General features: G+C 46.4%; 1 protein-coding gene across 3 annotated transcripts in view; it reads right to left on the bottom strand.

Annotated features, from left to right (window-relative positions):
- Positions 1-472: 472 nt before the first annotated feature.
- COP1 (COP1 E3 ubiquitin ligase) overlaps positions 473-19,189 on the bottom strand; it is a 125,197-nt gene continuing 106,480 nt past the window's right edge. For 2 of the 3 annotated variants that reach the window (XM_082766612.1, XM_082766613.1), the window contains exons 19-20: positions 3,586-3,630; positions 474-1,595 (exon numbers count right to left, since the gene is read on the bottom strand). In XM_082766612.1, coding sequence (XP_082622738.1) covers positions 1,578-1,595; positions 3,586-3,630 — 63 coding nt within the window. In that variant the 3' untranslated portion in view covers positions 474-1,577. Of the gene's footprint in view, positions 1,596-3,585; positions 3,631-19,189 lie in introns of all 3 variants that reach the window. The other variant, XM_082766614.1, reaches the window with a different exon arrangement.

Here is a 19,189-nt window from a genome sequence, read left to right as displayed (position 1 = left end):
TGTTTCATACTAAGATACTAAGAGCATCTTTTATTTTTATTTTTTTTTTGCCTTGTGACCAAAGGAGGTCGCAAGACCCCACAACCCTTCTGGGAAGAGCAGTATCAGGTGTTTAACACGTGAAGGACATACAACACCTTTCAGCAGCTACAGCTGCTTGATGGGTGGCCTGAGTGGAGCAGGACTTCACTCTGCCCATGCAGAGAGCGCTATGCCTGTGCAGCAACCCCAGCCTCAGGGACACAAGGGAGATGAGCACGGCTGTGAGTGAATCCCAGGAGTGCTGTCTGTGAATGGAAACGCTTCCTCCAGGTACTGCTGCACATATCACACCTTTGCCAGACACAACCAGAACAGACACTCCACCCACCAACTCCGCCTCCCAGCCTAACAAGTCCTGGCATCTCCCCAGGACTGTTACTCCTGAAGTCTGTCTGCACCTTCTTACCCCCCCGTATTCTGCCAACAAAGCAACAACAACTCTTAGCTTCACGCTTTATTCCCCCTCTGTATGTACAATTTAAGTGTATGCATGACCATTAAAAATAAGGCTACTTATATCATGGCTCTGAAACACATTACAAACCAACTCCATCCCCTCTCTTATTACAACGTTCACAATGCTCAGCTCCCACGGATGGTTTGCAGAGGGGCAAACGCAATCGGACCACACGGGACAGTAGTGGTGCAGGGCTTTGGTAACTGGATCAAGAGACTTTCTACTCTAGCTGGGATAGTCAAACACAGCCAGATCAGTGGTGGTGAGGTCGTTACTGCGCGACGTCTCGGTGAGGTCAGTCCGGGTGCCAGGTTCAGGTCACTTCAGCACAGTTGTTGGCAGGCAGCAGGAAGGGCCAGGCTCACGTGGGTGAATGGATGACTTGCTCCTCTCCTTCGGAGCAGCCCCTTTGGGTTGAAGCATGGGCACAAAGAAGAGCAAGGAAGCTGCCCTTCTCTTCTTGACAACCAGAGGACTACAGTCTCCAGCGGCGTCAACCTGGGTGACAATTTCTCAACATTTAATGCATCTAAAATAAAAATCAAAAAGTCAAAGGAACAACTCAACCATATCTCAAAATGAATTGCTTGCGTGTCCAGGTACGGCTTGGAGACTTTTTTCCCCCCAGTAGGGATGAACAGTCCAGGTAAAGGTAACTGGAGATGTGCAACTGACAGCAGCCCTGTGTGGTCCTGTAAGTTCCCTTCCCAAGAAAATCTGTTCCCATATGCAACAAGAGAGAATCTTCCAGCTTCAGCTTGTGGCTCAATAAATTTTATTATTCCTTTTTGTTTTTATTTAAAAGAATTTGTTTTCCTATCATAAAAATTAGACAACCATACCACCACCAGCAGCAGCAAAGTCTGTGGAGTTAATGTTGATGGCAGACAGTTCACTGGTGTTCCCAGTGTCTCAAAATGTCCTCAAAAGTCCATAAATGGAAAACAAAAAAAACAAACGCGATGGTTTTGGGGAAGAACATCAAGGTGGTTTCGGTTTCTTGTCCCACTGAGGATCCCAGATGAACACTGTAGCATATCAGCAGGACCAAGTACCTCAAGCCTTGAGAGAAAACCCTTCATACCAGCTCCAGTACCTGATTAATAGGGAAGACAAGACATTTAGAATATGAATTTACGACACTCATTACCTCCTATATCAGCATATAGATCACTAGGACATGTCTGACCCTTCCTGTCTCCCCTTTTCCCCTTTACTCACCAGCACGCAGTAATACCACGCGATGAGACAAGAACTGTGAGGGGTGGCACCTGCTGAGTGATTTGTACAGCCGGTAATACCCCAGGCTGGTTTTAGCAGGGAGGGCTAAAGGCTTTAGCCCACGAGTACAGGATGGCACGGCTGAAGGGGGTTTGTGCCCATGGTGTAATTGCAAATTCAGCCCTTTCCCAGGCCCTGCCAGACCATCACACCATCCCCCCTGCCTGCTGATAAATTCAAATGGAAATATCACAATTCAAATAACCTTGGCTGTTTACACATTCCTCCCTCCACCTTCTCTCATTAAGAAGCAAAGAGCATGAGCAAAACCTCTCCTGTTGCTGCTTAATTCACTTAAAGATATCAACAGCATCTGTATGCTTTGCCCATTTTACTAAGAAGGAAGTGACCGAAGTAACAAGCAACCAGTTCCAAAGCCTGATAAATTAGTCACCTACAAACAAAAGGCTACAGCATCACACACTGCAATAACAGGAGTAACCACACCACTTGTGGCCTAAAAAAAGGAAGAAAAAAATAAATTTTGTCACACACACAGAGGACACTTGCGTCTCCCCTCATTTCTGCCTTTTCAGTGATTTTTTTCTGGATTTTTTTTTCTTTTTTTTTTTTTTTTTTCCAGCATCGTACAGATTATTGGCTCTGGTCTGGTTTCACAGAACTGCCAGCACAACAGGGGCACAAGGGAGAATCGGGAGGAGTCTCACAGCTTCACCAGGGTGGCAACCCAGCATGCAGCTTTGCAGACAGCAAGTAAATACCTTTATCAGCAGCTACAGAATGTCAGAGCTCTGGGCCACATGCACGCAGCACTAACCACCAAGCCCCAAGAGCATGGTGAGGTGAATGCTGCTGAGCTCAGTCAAGGATGATAGTGGATCCAAGGCTCTCCAGAGCAGCCAGCACCTGGGCTTGGAACTAATTTTGCCTGGCTACCCATTTGATATGCACGCGAAGGGGGACAAAGCCTTTTTCATATTGCTCGATGCTTCATGGATAGAAATGCATCGAACAGATATTCTGGAGAGACTTTTATCTGAGTGCTGAAAACCTGGCAAAACATTCGCTTCTCTTCTGTGCACGGGGAAGGCTGTTGCTTTCATAAAACCCTACGCTGGCAGCTGCTGTCTGTTAAAGTCAGTCCGTGCGCTTGGAGTAGGCAAGGCGAGGGAGCATCCCTGCTCATTTCAAGCACTGCTCTAGCTGGCTGCACATCAGGAGCTCAGCTTTCAGCTCTACTGCACCCCACATCGGCAGCAGCCAGAGAACGGGGTCTGGCTAATGCCAGCGAGCTAACGCAGAGCCTCCTCTGCTGTCACAAAAATCAACACGAGCGCGTGGAGATGTTTGTGCCAGACAGCACTAATTTAAAACCTCCCCATTCAAAGCAACGCCACACAGCTGCTTTTGAACCAATGCGAAAACCCAGCGGCTGCTGTGGCAACTGAGACATGGCACCTATTATCAGTCAAGAAAAATACTGCATACATAAAACCCAGCACCGGGCCCAGGTTTAATCTAAGCAGCACATCACTGCCGAGCACCGAGCTCTCCCCGATGCAAGCTGGTTTCCCTGCGCACCACCCAGAGTGGCGGAGGCATGGTGGGTGCTGGGCAGCTGCCAGCAGCTTTTCTCCACCTCGTCTCTACCTCTGTTTCATTGCTCTTGTGCTGTCTGCTCGTTCCTCCGTGTGCCAGAGGCAAATACATCATTTAAATTGCAAACTTCCACAGCTGGGATGACCTCCTCTAATGGTTTCTCCTGGCTGTACCATGTCTGTGACCTTGCTCTTTGCTAACAACGGATTCAAGTGCTTAAAGAGAAGATGCATGAAATAACTTACCTTAATTGTACCCTGACTGTTAGCAGCAATCAGCACATTGGACTCCTGAAAAAAAGAAGAGGCACTGTCACAATTCACCATTGACAGTTTTCCCCCCCCCCCCTTTTTTTTTTTTGAAGCAGTACTGAAGTAGTTTGCTTTTTCCTTTAGATATTAGGGGTAGATCTGATTGCAAGAGAACTTAACTCTTCCCATTTCCAGGGTGCTCTGGAAGCTAAAAGTCTTTATAAAAAGTTATGTTGCCTTAAAGAATTAGAAAGCAATAATCCTTACTGCTTGTACAGAGCTTTAAATCTCAAAAGCAATTTACAAACATGAATTAATCCTTACAGCCTCCCTGTGAAGTGGGCAAATAACAACAATCATTTTCATCTTTTGGCAGCATATGGACAAAGGTCTCTGGTGCCTTTCCTAACTGAACTGACTCATCAACGTGACAAAACCTCTCCAGCTCTGAGGCCACCCAACCTCCTGCCCAGCCGAGAGGTTTCAGACCAGTAAAACAAAGAGCAGCAGCTTTGTCTTACCCACCATTAGAAAGCAATAGCAACTACACAAAATTTGGAGGAGAAGAAAGGGCTTCAGCCCTGCTATTACTCAGAAAGACAGCATCGATTTACCTCCTGCAAATTGATGGAATTTCCTTTGGAGATATCCTGGTTGTCTGCAAATTAATGCTCCGCCACCCCAGCTGGGCAACCCCAGGCTAACAGCAGGTGCCAGCCACGGACAGGAGAGCCTCTGCCCTTCAGACTGAACTCCTGACGTGACCAGCGAGTGCAAACACACCCTCCCGAACCAAAACCTTTTGGGGAAGGGAAGCCCCAAAGGAACCAGGTGCCAAAAACCCTATCAGAAGTGAGCGCTGGGGCAATGGCACCAGTGGTCATAGGCGATGCTGCCAAACCGCCCAGCACAAGCTGCTTTGTCTGAGGGTAGCTGGTATTTTTTTCCTCAGGCATGTCTTTCAATTTCTCATGCTGCTGCTATCCATCCTCATAGAAACTCGCTGTAATTATCCCGTCACTTAACACCTGCATTTTTAGAGGAAGCCGGTGACTGGAACAGCCCCGCTGGCATTTGGGGCTGGAGGTGGAGAGGCAGCCCCGTGGGCAGCAGGCACAATGTGGTCAGGGCACAAGGGGATGGATGGACTTGCATGCTGCCTCGCCACCAGATTCAGGAGCCTGCACAGCCACCAGCTCTCAAGCAGAGGGAGAGAAATCCTTTCTGACATGAAAACCCACTGATCAGGTAAGAGCAGCCTTCTGATAGCCTGCTGGGCTAATTGTTATAAATAGATTTGTTCACCCCCAGTACTACCCATTAGGGGATTAGTTACGACTCCTGGTATTATCTCAGCAACGATCCTCCAAAGTCAAAGCTCCCAAGAAGAAAATACATCCTCAAAGGAAGCATATACTCCAATTTCCATTAATTTGGTGGCTAGCAAAGTCTAATCCTGTGAACTCCCCAGCTTCTGGTTAACAGTTACAATCAGAAAACACCAGGGGGAATGCAGATCTAAGTGTGCTTTGGGAACCAGAACAGGTACCAGATTGCTCTGGGATGCCTGATAGGATTTTGGAAGAGAGGCACGGGTACCAATCTGTTGAGAAGTGCCAGAGACTTGAACTCCTGGGTACAGACAATCCAGGGTCTGAACGATCCCCGTTTTCACTGCAAGTGATTGGTAATTCATCCTGTGGCTGCAGTCTGCTGGGGTACCACTGTAAATGAACTCTGGCTCAATGAACAGTTTTACCTTGCTAAATAAAATAAAAATGCCAGAGAGTAATATACTCTCTCTCTCTTGTTCTTCAGAGGCACAGTTTTTTTTCAGCAGGGTCTGAGCTAATCACTGCTCTGCTGCTTTCATCCAGAAACAGGAGACACAAACAGAAGCAGACAGCAGCAAAATTAGCACCAAATCTGTCATCGAACGAACAGCGACTCGTGTGTTAAGGCGCTCTAACATTGCTTCTCTGGGAACACAGCTAAGTAACTTTTTGAATCCTCTAGAGGAACAACTCTCTTCCTTCTGTGTTGCCTGTAAAACAGCCAATACATTCAATGCGTTAAAACCTAAGCAAGTCACAAAGACGCTTAGATAGTAGGAAGAGACCTGCAGGTTTATAACTTGCAACAGCCATGCACTGAACCGACCTTTTTTGACAGGGCACACGTGAATGGAGTTACTTCAAAAGACAACCACCACGGCCACCTAGCTGGTGGGATACCTATTTCCCCTGTGGCACCGCTACAAGCATCTACAGATCTCAGGCTATCACTGTCAGCTTCGCTTGCACATCCTGCTTTATCGCTACCACTTTGTGACTCTGTAGGGCAGGAAGGTCAGAAGGTTGGCCTTCTCCATCCCTCCTTGCTTGCCGCAGGGGCCAAAAGCTCCCCAAGCAGAGGCAGGAGAATACAGAACAATGCAGAATCCACCACAACTGAGTAGTCCTGGCTCTGGAGAAATGGGTTTGTGAAATGACTCTAAGCACGCACCTGCGTGGGGTCCTGCTGTAGGAGGTCAGCAGCTGTAGCCCTTCGAGGCAGCGGGTGCCAGCTGCCTTTGCTAAAACAAGATTGAAGGGGCAAACACAAAAGGAACAAGTACAATCAAAATTGAGAGAAGGGTTTACTGCCTGGCAAACAACAGCATTTTGTTCCATACGGTTGCTAATCTCAAGTATTATTTCACCCCTGTGGAAAGCCATAGTCTGTGCTACCTGATGAGATGTGGCAACCTCTCCTATGCCCATCAGTGCAGATAAGGAGTGATGGGTGGAGACGTGACACAGCGTGCTCAGGTTCCCCACACTGAGATAGCGTGGCATTTCAGTAAGCCAGGGACAGACATAGCATTGACAGGAGACTGTTTAAGAGTTTTGGTCCTGTTAAATCAACAGAAAAAAGCAAGGCTCTGGGAAAGTCAGCAGAACGCACTGCTGCTTGCCTCTTGGAGACACAGAGGAATTTAAGAGGATTAACTGCCAAATGTAGGTGCGCCTCAAGACTCTCATCAGGGAAATGAGATATCATTATCAGATATTAAGGGAAGTCTGAAGAACAGTTCCTTGACACTGGGAAGGATAAGCCCACCACAAATCTTTTACTTCCTGGAGACTGGATGTATATCCACATGAAGGTAGGCATTATGCAAAATGAAGTTGTAAATCAGACTTGGGAACAAAGACAGACCAGATGCAAGCACCTCTGTCCTCAGCCTGACATCCCCATCACCTGGAACCAGCACTGGAAGAATGTGATTCATCCACCCACAGCAACTTCAGAGCATTTACCCTTGGGATTCAAAGGGACTTTCACTGATTGCGCCAAAAGAAGAAATTGCCACAGCACACTCTTGAGGGGAAAGAAAAACAAAATCAAATTTGGGACCTTCCTGAGTAGATGAGATACCTGCTACATTCATCATTCAACGGAATTATTCACCTGGTGACAGCTGGGTTTTGAAGCACTCTGATTTGCTCCCCTCCTAGATGAGCCCTGTATGTGGATGGCCCTGGGGAAGCAATTTGTACAGGGAAGGGAGGGTGGGGAAGGAGGGCCTGGCTGACTGCTGGCATTCATGCAACAGTAGTCAGCACTAGGAGAATCAGAAATGATCTGAAAGTTTCATGAAACTTGAAGAAAACTTAGCCAAAAAAATTGAAGCCCTGAAAATTGTCAGAGCTGCTTCAGTGTAATAAGGAATAAGACTCTGGGCAAGAAAACACTGGGTGGGGGGACCTAGCTAAAAATGTCACCCAGACAGTGGTTACAACTGCAATGAGGACACGTGTCTACTTGGAAAGCATGCTGATATTCAGGCAGACAACTCCACAGAGCAACTGCAAGGGTCATCTCTGGCCATCTCCCCTCATTACTGAAGAGGTGAGCAAGGGATCACTCCGTATGTCCCTTGAGGATGCTCTCTGTCCACCCCAAGCATTGCAGAGAGCACTGAAGTCTCCCCTGAGCCTCCTCTTCCCCAGCCCAAACACCCCCAGCTCCCTCAGCCGCCCCTCGCAGGATTTGTGCTCCAGGCCCCTCACCAGCTTTGTAGCCCTTCTCTGGACACGCTCCAGGGCCTCCGTGTCCTTCATGTAGTGAGGGGCCCAAAACCAAACCCAGCACTTGAGGTGCAGCCTCACCAGAGCTGAATACAAGGAATGATCACCTCCCTGGCCCTGCTGGCTGCACTATTCCTGATACAAGCCAGGACACTGGTGGCCTTCTTGGCCACATGGGCACACTGCTGGCTCATGTTCTGCAAATGGGGCAGTTTCGTGAAAGCTGTTCTTACCAGGAACAGAGTCAGAGCTCTTAAAGAGGTGGGAAATGCACCGGGTAGCTAACAGCTCTGACCGCGTATGCAAATACATAAAAGATGCAGAAGCACTCTTCAGTGCCGTTAGCCAGACAAAGCTACGCTTCAAACAGACTTATCCAGCTGCTTCCCACCAGGACCACACTGAGGAAGAAGGAAAGCTTGGTTAAAGGAAAAATGATACAATCTGTACTTATTTCCTACGTTTGTACTCCCCCCCCGCCTTCTACAAACAGCGGCAACAATGCAATGGGATGAAGAAGTTGTTGGTTAGGAGGATTAAGGTACTGATAGTGGAGAAAGATGTTCCTACAAGTTACATGCGCACACATTTGTGCAATAGACTGAAAATCTTATTTGGGACTTCCACTGTATCATAAATAATTACAGGCCAAGAAGTTTGTGCCTCTCCCATTCCCACATTTCTGCACAAATAAAGCACATTCCCCCCAGCCTTCCAGCCCCATAGCCATTGAGGTAAGCATAAATTTTCTGGATTTTCAGCAAGAGTTGTTCTATAGATTCACAGCTAGGATTCTTAAAGATCTTATTTTAAATTAGCAACTTCTCACCTTCCCGCCCCAGCAGACGTTTTTGCTAACAAATGCCTGGTTTGTCAGCAATTCCCTTTCAAGCAGACAGACTCACTGCCGACTAACCCCGAACATGCATTCAAAGGAGCTAGAGCCCTAATTAAGTAAAGCTGTTGGAACAATGGGAAAATATAGTGGGTGAGAAAGCTTGGCCATTGTTTTATGTTATTTATAGATGGAATAAGAGTGCACAGTTGAACTAAATCTAGTGCTGTTTGCACAAAAAGCCATTTCTTCAGCAGTAAAGCTGCTCGGTCTGTACTGAGGATGGCCATTAGTCAGCGCTGGCTTTTAAGACTAAAGCCACTGACCATCTTCAAAACATTTCACTGTATGCTTCCACATCGACATCGCACACGAAGCCTTTTCATATATCAAGATGTGTGAAAGTAGCTCCCCAACAGAACACCAATGCTTGACTGCTCTCCACCTTGTAATTAGCAGATTATAATGGCTCTTCACTCTAAATCCCTCAAGATCCCGTTATTTTCTTGTTGCATGACTCAAGTCAGCTTTCATTTTTGAAAGAAAATTACAAATTCTAACCTGTGAAACAAGATGAACTTCCAACATACAAGTTTATTTTATTTTTTTTTTTTAAAAGAGTTAAACTAGTAAATGACAATTCCTCCCATCAGGGTAATACATTGCACACAGAATTATCTTTTTTTCATTGTTGTGATACAATCTTTAATCGATGAACGGGTGCACTGTACAATTGTTTAAGAGCAATGCACAACCCATTATTTCCCTGCATTCCAGAATTTACTTTATGTGCCATCACAACTGCCTAATATTAATCCCTTCTGAATAAATTTAACAGAATACTATCTCCACTAGGAACATCAGGCCCAAGCAGAATTACTTCTTTAAGCTGAGAAGTTCTTTAAAGAAGTTCTTTATTTATTGTCTTACACGCAAACTATGCTATACCAAGACTTTTCAGTAGCAGCACCATCCAGCTCTTCAGGTTTTAAATCTGGAACAGAACACACATGCCTAAATGGTGAGTTTTTTAATCCTTGGAAACTGTATTTTTATCTTGTTCTGAAGGTAATTCCTTTATACACGGAGATCAAGCCTCCTTAGGCTTATCTGAGGAAAAAAATGCGATGACTAAATAAATCTAAAAAAGGTCTCATCTGTGCTTCTTTCTAACTCCAGCTGTAGATACTGAGGTTTTTTCCCCTCTCCAAGTTTATAAATGCTACACAATCACACCTGCATAGCATAATAAAGACATTTTCTTAACACATTAACCTACAGATTTACAGATGACAACACTCCTTTGGCTTGCTTTCTTTGGAAAGAGTTGCCCACAACCATACACGCACTCATGAAGCTTTTTCTCATGTAGGAATCCATGGGTACTCTATAAAGGGAAAAAGCATTCAACCAAATTAGTTTTCCTCATCCTGCCTCATGCAGAGCTTGAAGCTTCTTCACGAGATCTTCACGAATCTAGCCTCCCTACGAAGTGAGAATAGGCAGAAATTCAGCATCTCATTGAATCCCTGCCCTCATTTTTCTGCAATTCCATACTTTAACCTCTTTTCCATGGACGCTTTTATTAGGTTTTCTGACACTTCCACATCTGGCATTTTCCAACTGCAACTCCCAAAACATGAACATATCCTTCTTTCCTACCCTAAGAAAGCATCCCCGAAGAAGCAGTCTGCTCATTTTGGGATTTTACACTTAATGTATTTTCCTACTTCTATTCAGACCAAACTCAGCACAAGAAGATACCACGCAACTGGAAGCTTATTTGCTACTATATACACCCAGGTTTCTGTATTCACAGCACGCGGGTGCTCAGAGGAAAGCAGTCCAAGGCTTGCTCCAATGACACACTCAAATAAGTAGTAAGCTATCTCTCAGCCAAGTGAGAAATCACTTTTTCATAGCATGACCCTTCTTTTCAGTGTGCAGCTCTCAAGAAAACAAGCTCAACAAGGCAACTAAAGACCAGGCTAGAAGAAAAGAGGCACACACATGGACGGAGCTGCATGCAACTGGGCACCGATTTGCTCCCTTCTGAATTCAAGATGCAAATGGGGCCAATGAAACTGCTTGGAAGAGGGCAAAGAAATCTGTACAAAGGGAAGAGCCAGCCAGCAAAGCCCACCCTAGGAACTGCTGGCACGTTACAGGCAACCACCTCTGTAATTTAGTCGTTTTGGAACCAAACTGCTTTTGATGAGTGCCTAATTTATTTAGAATACAAGATGAGAATAACTTGTCACAGGCTTATTACTCTGCACCTAGTGCATGCTGAACTACACAGCTTAAACAGCTGTTGCACATCCATCGTCAGGCCAGGTAGAGAGACATGTTAAAACCAAATTATGTTGCTATTAACATACACACCCACCAACCCCTCTCCCTCCCCAACGGGCAAGTTTTCTCCTCCTTTACGTGTGCAAATACTGAGCCCCACTGCCCATCTATCTGTGATGAGATCTCTAAAGCTGCTCATTTCTATCACCATATACTGTGGGATTTCAGCCACTCCCCACAAACAATCAGCTCAAGGCCTTGAACAAAGCGCCAGCAGTATATAAATATAGCTTGCAATAAGCCTACAAAAAACATATACATAAACATGCAACACATTAGCATCAATTCTGCAAAACCACAGGAAATAGTTAGGCATTAGTTTTGTGAAAACAGCTTTTAGCATCTATTCTATTAGTACTAAAGCCCCCAAACATTCATTTGGCAATTCTACATAATGCGATGCAGCACGGCGCTCGACAACTGCATCGTCCAAGAAGTGCATTCTTATGCCCATACATTTTCCTCCTTCCCTCCCTCCCTCCTTCCTCTTCTGTTTGTTGCACTCAGTCATTACCTCATGCTGGAGGTGATGAATTTAATCTCTTCGCAACCAAGGTCATGCCGCCCTGCCCATCAGTGCTGCATGTGGCAAAAGGAAGCCCTGGGGTGCGGGTATTACTATTGTTATCACTGCTGCGTATGCCTCCCTCCTAAACGCTCATTTTTTAATCAGAGAAAATGTGTGATCTGAGAAATCACCACCAACTCTGCATATGAGTACTCAGAAGTGTGACCTAAATCTGGTGCTTTAGATTTTCATTTCGTGCAGACCAACTGCAAACCATCAGGGATCAAAGGCTGTAAACAGAAGTCACTAGAACGTGAAAAGCCTCTTCAGATCTAGCTCCCCCGAATTACACAAGCAGTTTACTCGACAAACACAGCCTACTGCGAGTGCTGCACAGCCCAGTCCCCAAGCACAGCAAGGACCACTGCTCCCAACTGCTGCCCTGGGCTGCTGCGGGGGAAGGAACAGAGAGATGCTGCTGGGAAACCCCTGAGAGATGCCAGAGACATCCCTGGCTATGCTCCTCAGCTCCTTGCTCCTCTGGAACTTGGAGCACTCTCCTTGCCCCACTGCGAAGGGCAAACTCCAATTTGTTTAAACCCTTCTTCATGTTTAGATAGCTCTCCTATGCATCTCTTTCACTCTAAAGATGTGTTCCCCCGTCCCTCTTACCTTCTCTTTACTTCTTCCTTCTCATTTTCAGCAAGTCAGTGCTTCCTCTCCCAGCTACACTACATCCAACACTTTCCAGCTGCTCAGTTCCCTCTTTCAAACCTTCACACAGAAAGGGACAACTCCCTGGTTTGTGCAAAAACACTTCCATCTTTCCCAGACCATCTGTCCATATCCTTTGGGGATTTCGTATGTGAGGGATCAGTCCCTCACATAGGTTCTCTCACCACAACCCTACTTTCAGTGCTCTGTTCTCCAGTTTCAGGTGCCCGACCTACAGCACCATGCCACGTCTTTGCATCTCCGCTCTCCCTGCCTTTGTGAATCCAGCCTTGTAAATCCCGCTTCCCTTTATTTCCAACCCTTTTGCCTCCAGCACACTGTCACTAACACCAGCGTGCACGTTTTGCTTGGGTTCAGAAAAGGAATGGACGAGGGCTGACCCTCCGCTCCAGCCCCAGCATCCAGCCACTTGACCAACCGCACCTGCTGCCGCACGCCTCCTCTCCTCCGCTCTGTACTTCCAGGCCCCTGAACTCCTTAGTGCACGAGGATGCCATACCTCTTCCCCTGGTGCTGCCTTGGCTGTCAGCTACAGCTTATTCACCTCAAACATCTGCCTGGTTAGAGAACAGAAGAACATAAGGAGGCAGAAGCCTTGAGGTTAGAGGCTGAAGCTCCACGTGACTTTGTGGGAAGATAACCACTGCTGGGCCAGGAGCCGTCAGCAGGAGGTGATCCACGTCAGCAGCCTGGCACACACGTTCCCCCAGACATCCTTCCTTTGCTGCTTTTTTCCTGGAACACCAAGCTAATTTCATACGTCATCTGCTACGTCGAACTGGAGCGTGCACTTCTGAACGCTGACAAATGGTTTCTAAGTCAGTCCAAGAGGAATGGTTCAATGACACCTCCCATGCCCTCCAAAACTCAGCGCACTGCTGATCCTGCCAATGGTTTCCCCAGGCCATGCACTGGCGGTGAGGTCCTGAATTAAAACAGTCTCCACATGGAGACGCCATGGAATAACTCACTAGGTGGCCAAGCTCCTGCTTCCCTTTCTCTCCCAATGCCATTTACGTCCTCTAAGTTTCCAGTACCAGTTTAATCCTCTAAACAGGGGGAGTGCTGTAGGCTTAAAATTGACCTAACCCACCTTGATGCTAATATTTTAAATTATTAAGTCTTAGTTCTCTAATGCCAATAAATCATTTATATGTGCACATTTAATTAACAATCCAATCAGTAAAAACAACTTAGCATTCACACAGCATACTTTACCAGAGGAACCAAAGACACATTACAACATTAATTAAGAGTAACAAATGTCCTGGTGAGGCAGCTGAAGCATTATCCTACTTTGACATGTGGGGAAACCGAGGCAGCACCCCCAGTGGATTTGCTCAAGGTTAATCCAGATGTTCACAACGAGGCACTGAAGACAAGAAGCAGCAAGTAATCCCCCTGAGATTTCACTCTTCTAATAAGCATTCCTTTTCTGAGCTGTGCCATTTATTTATTTGCTGACGAGAGACCTGTTCCAGCTGCACTCCTCTCCCAGACGGACCAGGGGCACAAACCCCATCAGGCACACTGAACCCCTCCAGCCCACAGCAGCCTGCCAGGTGAGGCTGAAGGCACCAGGCCCAATGTGCTACCTAGCCGAGGGGTTGGGACAACATGCAGTGGCCCTTCAATGTCAGAAAATACCAGGAGCCCCACCATCCTTGCTCCTCTACAAAGCTGTGGCTTCACCTGTGCTTCAGGCCCTGCAGAGCCCCTCCTGCTGTTGCCCCTTCCCTTCTCACATCCACGCCAGCTGTTTGAGGACATGCTCCGTGTCCTGAGCCTAAACAGTTCTGGATCCAGCACTTTAGTTTGATTCCCCTGGTTGGTACAGAAAAAGCAGTGGTTCTTGGGACCGATGCTATAGCTGACAGCCAAATTGATTTGCCCACAGTGCTGTCAGTGATGGCTTTTTTTTTTTTGGTAGCGCCTGGCAGCCACCTGGAATTCAGCACAGCAGCCCATCCCAGGCAGGTCCAGCCTTGTGCTTGCTGAAGCTCATTAATTCTGCTCTGTATGCAGTTACTTGCTGTTGTAATGCTTTAGGTTTCCCAATTATCACGTGATGAAGCATTTCAGACCCAGATGATGCCTACTGTCAGTCCCTTTAATTCAACAGCATGCCTGTAAGCAAGAACAGCTGCATTTTTGGAAGTTTTCACTGAAATGCAGAGGAGCTCATCTCCTCAACCTCTTTGGCAACTGGATCTCTGAAATCAAGGGACCTGAGTACCGATGCCTTACGACGGCAGGATGCAGAGCCATCCTTCTCTGAGCACAGTGATGCACAAAGCCTTGCTTAGCCACATGGGACTAAACCCATCGCATGACACTGTCCCCTCAAAGCAAAAGTGGAAGAACAATTAATGCATTATTGTCACAGATGGTGGAAATCAACATGGGAGAAGGGGTTAATCCTAAAAGATGTCAGGAATGGCAGAGAGCCAAGCTGAGTCAGGCTGGCTGGGTCAGCAAGAGGGGAAGGTTTTGGCAAAAAAAAAAACTCACAAAATGGCTGATGGACTAAGGAAATGAATTTATTTAAAACTGATAACAGATGCATACTCTGCTACTGTTCATTTTATATGGCTTGGCTGTCAAGCCTTCAGGGGCAATAAACTGTCACTTGCTGTCTGCTTGGACAATACCTAGCAAATTGGATCTTATACCGATTGCAGCTCCTCTGCGTTGCCCTAATGAAAGTCACCTCCACCTGCCACACATGCAAAAAAGCTCACGTTCAGACAAGCCGAACCCAGACAGCTCATTTGTAAGCTTTAACTGTAATAATGTTCCCTGAACATCCCCATCCGTTCTGACGTGAAATCCCGCCGCCAAGCCAAAACAGAGCCCTGATAGCACAGCAACGAGGGAGCCGCGGCGGATGCTGCGCGGTGCCTGCAGCAGGCTGCTGGCTGGAGACCACGATCCGTCACCTCTGACTGCAGCTAGGCGAAAGGGTCGGGGCGACGGTGGTTCAGACTGCACAGGTTAACGTCTCCCTCTGCAAGCAAGCCAACTTTGAAGGCTCGGGACATATGTTAAAATCCTGACCGGTTTGTTAATGGGTCTTGGAATGACGCTGCACAGGGACTCGAGCGCTCTGATACCTGCAGAACACACATTAACTATTCTGGATGCTCATGCCAGCTGGAAAAGAAACACGATGGTTTCGCTGCATCTGCAAGGCTTCTAATTGTGTTTCTGGATGGGCCAGAAGTTTGGCAGCCATGGAAATCAAAGCCTTCATTTCTCTTTAAGCCAGGGCTGGTATTTCTAACAGCAACTGGAACAAAACCAAGGGTTTAAGTGCCAAGGCTGAGGATGCTGTTTGTAGGGGGAAAATGACAGCACACCTGAGATGCTATACCTCCACCCAAGGCTGCACACAGGGAAGGTGGGGGTTTAGGTGCCTGCGTGGGAAGCAGAACTACAGCAAGGGCAGGGGAAGTGAGGCTCAGCAGGAGAATGGAAATATCTGACCCCTGTCAGGCTGCTTCTACCCTAAGGGCTGCAGCTGCGTGGTGGTAAGAACAGAAGAGGAAAGGATACCTGCCTGCAAGACGGCCCAGCCTGTAGCTGTATAAACCACTCCAGGAAATGTAAAAATAAATATACACAAAAATATATATACACACCCACTTCCTTTTTTTTAGGGCAGGAGAAAATACACAAGCTGCAACTCTGAACACAAGTGTTTTCACAGAACAGTTTTCATCACACTGGAAGGAGAAGTGTCAGGGGAAAAAAAGTTAGAAAAGATATCAGGGGGAAGGCACAAGGACAAAAATCCATGAAGCAGCCTAGAACATAGCATGGCTTGTGTATCACGAGTGAAACCACCAGCACCTGGTGAGAAAAGGGACAAATTGTTTCTTGCAGAGAAAGTGTTAATATTAGTATGTATCTAAGCTCCATGAAGTTATCCCTATATTAGTGTTATTTATACCATACACCTGTTTTGGAAAGAGGAATTGATTTAATGAATAAAAGTTTAATTAAGGTAAAACAATAGTTTCCATTAATCTTGAAACAATTCACAACCTGCTGCTCTCCTTTAACTTTCAATCCAGCTAATGGTATAAACAGGCTCAACTGCAGCACTACATACCTGAAACCTCCTGCAATGCAGACAAAGCAGCGCTTTACCTAGAAACAGGAAGCCTTCTCTCCCAAAAATAGCATTTCAAAGTGCTCCAAACACAGCAAGCAAATATTTTCACTGGCCAGGGCATCATATGAACACAAAGGAAAATCACACGGTAGATAATCTGTTGATAAACTAGAGGTTGCCACTGAAAACCAGCTACAGCCTCTAGTCATTTTCTTCCTCTGCTTTCTATTCTGGTGCAACAGGGTAAGCATGGATAAGGATGGGGCAGCGGCACTGGGCATCCTCCCCCAGTCCCCCAGGCAGCAGAGCCAGCCCCCAGCTCACCCACAGATGAGAATGAGGTTGGAGCCAGGCTGGCTCGAGGTCAGCATGGTCTCCATAAATCCTTATCGTCATGAGCATATGCACAAGGGAGCTGAACTGGACCTCGAGCTGGGTCATGCTTGCAAGGCTGTCAGGCAGGGTGCTGCCTTTCACTGAAAGAAAGCGTGGCATTGCTGAAGGAAGCTATGTTGCAGCCCGCCTGACATTTTTGCGAGTCAGCTCTCAAAGGAAGGCCACGCTGCAAAATATCAGCGTTGATTACCAAATGGTACTGCTGGTGTTGAAAGACATACAGTAAATTGAATTTTAATAAAGGTATGACTGTACATAAAAGGTGAAGAACTTCATTAAACATAACCATGCGGTGTACAGATGATACATATGAGGCTGTTTCTCTAATATCCTACTTCTGATGCTTTCTCTACTGCATTTACCTGGGGGAGAAGGGAGCAGGAAGAGACAATGGCTATGCCTTAGCTACTGAGATTGATGAGAGCACAGCTTTATAGCTTTAGTGCAGTAAGTGCCAAGCATGACATCTTCCCTACTTAGTTCTGCAGAATGAACTATTCAAAAGGTAATAATGAACTTCACATCATCTGAAGGACTCAATTGTGCTCTGCTGCCTGCTTCCCTGATCCCATCCATCTAAAACAGCCCAGGATCCAGAAGGACAAGTGAAACCAGCAACAGAAATGCACCTGAGAAATCAGAAATCACTGGGTCATTCAACTGTTGAAAAGCGTTTTAGATTTAAAAACTATGAGAATGCAAAAATAATTGCAATCCTTGGTGGGTTGTTAAGTCAGAAGAAAGATGTAGGATGTCTTTAGGTAAGTTCACTGATTGTGAGAGGAGGAAAAAAACCAGCCACCCTAACTTGACACACAACCCTTACAGCCAGAGAGAAATTTCCCTATTCTTTCACCTCACCTCCCTGCAACTCACTCGCCTTTTGGAGGGACACCAGGACATGGCCTCTGCATTCTAATTGCATTTGCTACTCTACTGATTGCGTGGACTTCAGTGGGCAAAATCAGTGGGGCTCACGTATCAGGTATTCTCCACAATACTGGATGAGAAGTCATCTGAAGCTCTAGATGGGTGTTTTTGTCTACAGCCTTTAAATAATTCAGGGAGAAGAGCTGTCAAGCTGAATCTGCAAAGCCCCCTTGACTTTGTACTTACGCTATTAGCCCGACTGCCTATTGTTTACAAAGACGAAAGGGAAAACATTACAGGTTTATATGTCCGCAGAGGAGGGGAGTCAAGGACTAGAATAACAAGGGCTATCCATACAGAAGCCAAAAAAATGGATGGGAAAGCAGAAGATTCAATAAACGAAGTACAGTTGTACCAGCAAAACAGAAGAAAGTTTCTGGTTCAGTCATGCTATAAATAAACAACGCCAGTGGTTGCATGCATGTCATTCTTTAAAAAGGAAAACCCCAAATGCAAATGGTAACTTCAATTAATTAGCAATTAAAAGCACTATTTTTCAGATACACAGCTGCAACCACCTCTTCCAGATCTGTCTCACTTCTGCAAAACAGTGACAGGAACCAGGCAGCAGGCCAGCGCTCATCCAAAAAAACTCAAGAGAGCAATTCCATCCTCCCTGCTTTTCCTTTCAGTACCTGGGCTTTCTGGGCACACAAACATGGTCAGGTCTGTTGAAGATTCACTGGAGCCTGTCTGGGGACACCAACAGATGACTGCAATGGCCCTTGGCATGCCAGGGAGCTCTCACACTCTGAGGTGCCTTTTAGATACTAATATATGGATATATTTAAGTGACTCTGGGACATGAACAGCTTTGATGGGCTTTTGCACAGTTATTTTCAACCAAAACTGTAAAGCTGGCTCACAGCATATTACTGCCTCTAGAAGCAGCAGGACAAACTGAGAAGGAAGGGGAACCCCAGGACGTGGAGACCTGCTCCATCCCATGCACTTTTCCAGCAGAATTTAATCACCTCTCCAGCCAGCTTGCTATAAACCTAACGAGGACTTGAAAAAAGGACATTTTAATACAAAACACAACAGCTCTGATTATAGTCTTTGTTTACTACGGGGCTGGGCTACCCCTAAGCAATTATGCTTAGCTTTGGGTTGCCAATGCCCCCCTTTGGACCTTCACAGCTGGCAGCAGAACAAGCTGTGAAAGCAGCTGCAGGAGCTGTATCGGCCCATTTTGGCTTAAAACATGTATGGAGGGGAACGATCCAGTTTAGTTGGCTCTCCTAAAGCAGACAGAGACCTCCACTTTACTCTAGGAAGACTGCAACAGTGGACAAAACACTCTTCGTTTGCCCACGACTGGTCCCAACTGGTCCAGCAGCTTCCAGCCCTCGACAACTCGATTAAAACAGACTTTGGTACAGTCCTTTATCCACAGCTTCCGCCTGCATCAAATCCTAAATGAAACGTGATTGAGTGCATGCAAATAAGCTGGAGAAAAGAGGATTCAAATAATCGAAAAATTATCATTAAGTGCGCAAGTTTAACTCAGAAGGTCAGAGTCACTCTGGCCACAAGAAAGAGGCTGCACAGGACACAGGCACAACAGGGCTTGACAAGGCACGAAAGGCTCCTTTCTTATTCACCTGGTGACTGCTAGCTAGCAGCAGTGCCTGAAGCTGCAGTGCCTT

The sequence above is a fragment of the Aythya marila genome (genome assembly GCF_965140915.1).
Source record: "Aythya marila genome assembly, chromosome: 8".
NCBI classification, from domain to species: domain Eukaryota; kingdom Metazoa; phylum Chordata; class Aves; order Anseriformes; family Anatidae; genus Aythya; species Aythya marila.
The sequence above is the reverse complement of the archived record's forward strand: the minus strand, read 5'-3'. Positions and strand labels throughout refer to the sequence as shown.